This window comes from Buceros rhinoceros, unplaced genomic scaffold (assembly GCF_000710305.1).
Source record: "Buceros rhinoceros silvestris isolate BGI_N320 unplaced genomic scaffold, ASM71030v1 scaffold27106, whole genome shotgun sequence".
Lineage (NCBI taxonomy): Eukaryota > Metazoa > Chordata > Aves > Bucerotiformes > Bucerotidae > Buceros > Buceros rhinoceros.
Genome location: NW_010416194.1, coordinates 1 through 3827, shown reverse-complemented (window position 1 = coordinate 3827; position 3827 = coordinate 1). Strand labels below are relative to the sequence as shown.

The 3827-nt window shown below is 42.8% G+C and overlaps 1 protein-coding gene across 1 annotated transcript; it reads left to right on the top strand.

Moving 5' to 3' along the window:
- Nucleotides 1-704: 704 nt before the first annotated feature.
- Nucleotides 705-3734, top strand: LOC104488149 (aldose reductase-like; the record flags this gene model as incomplete). The annotated part of the gene is made up of 6 exons (XM_010137727.1): nt 705-814; nt 1487-1609; nt 2055-2161; nt 2322-2403; nt 2942-3025; nt 3652-3734. Coding segments are annotated over exons 1-6 (521 nt in total), but the record flags the coding sequence as incomplete, so codon positions are not given.
- Nucleotides 3735-3827: the final 93 nt, after the last annotated feature.

Below are 3827 nucleotides of genomic sequence, written 5' to 3'. Positions count from 1 at the left end.
AGATCTTCATTCATGAAGCCAAGCCATGATACATATATATACATATATATACATATACCCTTAGCCTTTCCTTTCTGCTACACCCAGATCAAAATCTCTATTCTACCCAATGTTTTTGAGCTGAACTTAATTTTGTTCTTTCAATATTGTTTTAGTTAGCTTCATGTGGACAAAGCTGTCAAGTGAAACTGCATAATATTGTGGCATCTAGAAAATTCCAGTTATTCGAAACCCTTTGTCCACACTGTCTAGTTACAGGCTGTTCTAATTTTCCTAATACAGCCACTTAAACAGTGAGTCTCCCCATGTGTCAGCAATACCTTTTTTAGAAGGTGTACTCAAGTACAAATGTGTGCGTTCACAGGACCAAAGTCAATCCTCCATACACCTTTTCAAAAGCAGCTGAAGGAGCTATTATTTCTAAACACGTATAATGTAACAATACAAATTGAGCTCCAGGATGTTGTTCTATGAGTAAATTGCTTCTCTGCATGTATTTTGTGGATCGTCACTTCAGTGGGTCCAGCAGAAATACCTGACTTTATTAGGATAATAGGTGGCAAAAATGCTGTGACTCTGCACGAACTAAGAATAAGATCAATTAATTATGATGCAAATTACCTGAGGTTTTTTCATGCACCATTAGCTTTAGGTCCTTATATTTCTGTTTGGTTCTTCTACATAACTAGCACCCTGACAGAAATTATTTCAAGCATTTTCCTTCTGTCACTGACAGGCAGGAGAGGAGCTGTTTCCCACAGATGATAAAGGCATGTCAATACCCAGCAACACTGATATGCTACACACATGGGAGGTAAGTTTAGCCACAAGCAGAAGAGAGACGTCCTCTGACTCATCAGCCTCTTCCATGTTTTCATTACCTTCAACAGTCACAGAACTGTTGTCTCATAGATGCAAAATTAGTTGGAAGGAACATAAAGCAGTACAAAGTAGCTTTTCATACTGTGCATGCTTAGTCACTACCTAGCTATTCCTATTTCCCGAGTGCCTTACTTGACTGCCTAACCCACAGTGATCTGTTGACACTTTCAGTGAAGCTGCAGACCAGACCGAGGTTACAAAAGGTTCATTGCTTGACCGTAACAACTGTACAATTGTCTTCACCACAGTTCTTATGCCCTTCTTGAATTTCTCAAATAGATTTTACAGAAATAAAGACATTTTGGGTTGAGATCTTGCCTACAGTATGGGGCACAGCCCTCCACTGCTTGCACAATAGCAGATTGCTAAGTGTCATTGTTCTTTTCCTCATGCAACTTGTGAATTTCCACAAACTCAGGGAGTGAAAATCTGGTCTTGGGTGAGACAGTACTAATGTACCAGTGCCTGCTTTTCCCTCAGAGAACTTTGCAACTCTAAATAGTTATTTTGTGCTGCTCTGATGGGAAACAAGCCACATTAGGAAGAATATCTTATTCATGACCTGCCTTGCTTACCAGATGATGATTTTGCTCCTCTGTGTTAGGCCATGGAAGAGCTGGTGGATGCTGGTCTGGTAAAAGCCATTGGAGTCTCCAACTTCAACCATGAGCAGATTGAAAGAATCTTGAACAAGCCAGGACTGAAGCACAAGCCAGTAAATAACCAGGTAAGCTGCAGCATCGCTGCAGGTGAATAGTTTTCAGGGATTATAAAGATCCGATTACAGCTGAATGAGGAGATGGAAAAAGAGAGAACAAAGTAGACAACAGCATGTACTCTAAATCCTGCTCTGTGGATATTTCTGAGTGTATAAGGCACTCGGATACATTCTTTTTTTGTCTCTTTGATGAACCATTGTTTATGAATGTTAGAGTACTTCCCTGGAGATATTCTTTCTGGAAGAATAAAGAACCTAGGGAGGAGCTTTGTGAAACCCCCACAGCAAAAATTTTATAAGCACTTTCCATAAAAATATGTATCTTCGATAGTAAGGATGCATATTATTATGCAGGCCACCAGTAAATTTGGGGCAAAGGCAGCCTCTAAGGAGTGGGAGATAATCCATGGAGCGCAACAACATTACAACAGCCTCTGTGCCTTTGTGTTGGCAGATTGAATGTCATCCATACCTCACCCAGGAGAAGCTGATCAAGTACTGCCAATCCAAAGGGATTGCTGTCACAGCATATTGTCCCCTGGGCTCCCCTGACAGACCATGGTAAGATTGCTTTGCTGGTTATGAGGGAGCTGGCAGGGACTAACTATCCTTGAAACTTTTGAGACTGCGAGTGCGCCGTTAATTACTCATCCAGATGCAGATCTTCGCGAGATTGGATCCATGGAGGTCTCTTGCCACTGATCTTCTTCCCTCTGTGTAGGGCTAAGCCAGAGGATCCTTCCCTTCTGGATGACCCCAAGATCAAAGAGATCGCAGCCAAGCACAACAAAACCCCCGCACAGGTACGTAGGTGCTGGACAGTGGGCACCCCTTCCAGTAACACAGCCATTAAGGAAAACAGAGCTGAGGAGAGGGTAAAACCCCACCCATTCCCCATGAATTGTCACATTCCTCTGATTTTTCCCTAACAACATGGATTTTCTTTATTAGAAGACCTGCAAGACATGCTACTATTATCTCTTTGATCCTCAAAAAGATTCTTGACCCATCTTGGGATGTCACTTGCTCTTTCATGTCCTCTTGCAGAGAATGAAAGCCTTGCTAAGACTATTCAAAGTTCAGGTGGGAATGAAAGGAATTGACTGTACCAAAACTCAATTTGAAAGGAGACCTTCCATGTGGGCTTCCACCACTTCCCTCTTAGACCATCAAGAAGTGCTGCCTGGGCTGCAGGGTCAGGAATGATTTGAATTGTGGCTTCACAGAAAGCATTTAGTTCTCCTGAAATATACACTTCATGGCAAACAGCTTTTGGACCAGGCTCCGCTTTCTCCAGACCAGGAGCCGTCCTCTCTCTGACTCAGTCGTCCGTTCCTGCAGGTTCTCCTTCGCTTCCAGATCCAGAGAAATGTGATTGTGATCCCCAAGTCTGTCACACCACAGCGCATTGTGGAGAACTTCAAGGTGAGTCATGAGGAGAGACCTGGGTCACTCCCCTTCAAGGGTGGTGTGCCTTCCCCTGCAGAGAAAGCAGTGCTCCCTTCTCACCCTTCCCACGTCCTCCTCAGACAAAAGGACTGGGCTTTTTCTTTCTTTGTGCTTACTTACACTCTACGAAGGGTGAAGCCAGGCCCACTTTTGGAGAGGACAAATGAACAGGTATTCAATAATTACTGTTCTGTATACTTGAGGTTGAAGTGGTGGGCACAGCTTGCTTGGAGTCCACACACAGTAACATGCCAGAAAAGTCTTACATACAATAAGCCGTGTTTATAGTTCTTGTGTCCATAAAACAAGCTGTTCCTCTATCTATTAATTCAGTGGTCCATGTTTGAAACTGGTCCCTCCACTGTGGAGCTGCTCTCTAACCTTGTCTTTCTTCGTACCATTTGGTTAATACCTCTCTCCCCCACTCTAGCTAGTGGAGTCTTGGAAGTCCAGAGCAGTCTTCGGCCTTTCCCTCTTTCATAAACCAGTCATTTCTTCTAACAAGCACTGCTACACTATGGAATTGGGTTTTTATTTTGTGGCTTTTGCTTACAGTCTCTGATTTGTTCAAAGAGGTGATTTCCAGCTGTTTCTCTTGTTAGGTGTTTGACTTTGAACTGTCTAAAGAGGAGATGGCAACTATTCTCAGCTTTAACAGAAACTGGAGGATCTGTGCAATGAGCACGTAAGTGACACTGCTTGTTTCCTACCTACGCTTAAATTTTTTATAATTTTTATGGAATTTAATGTCACAGAATCACAAAATCATCTGGTTGGA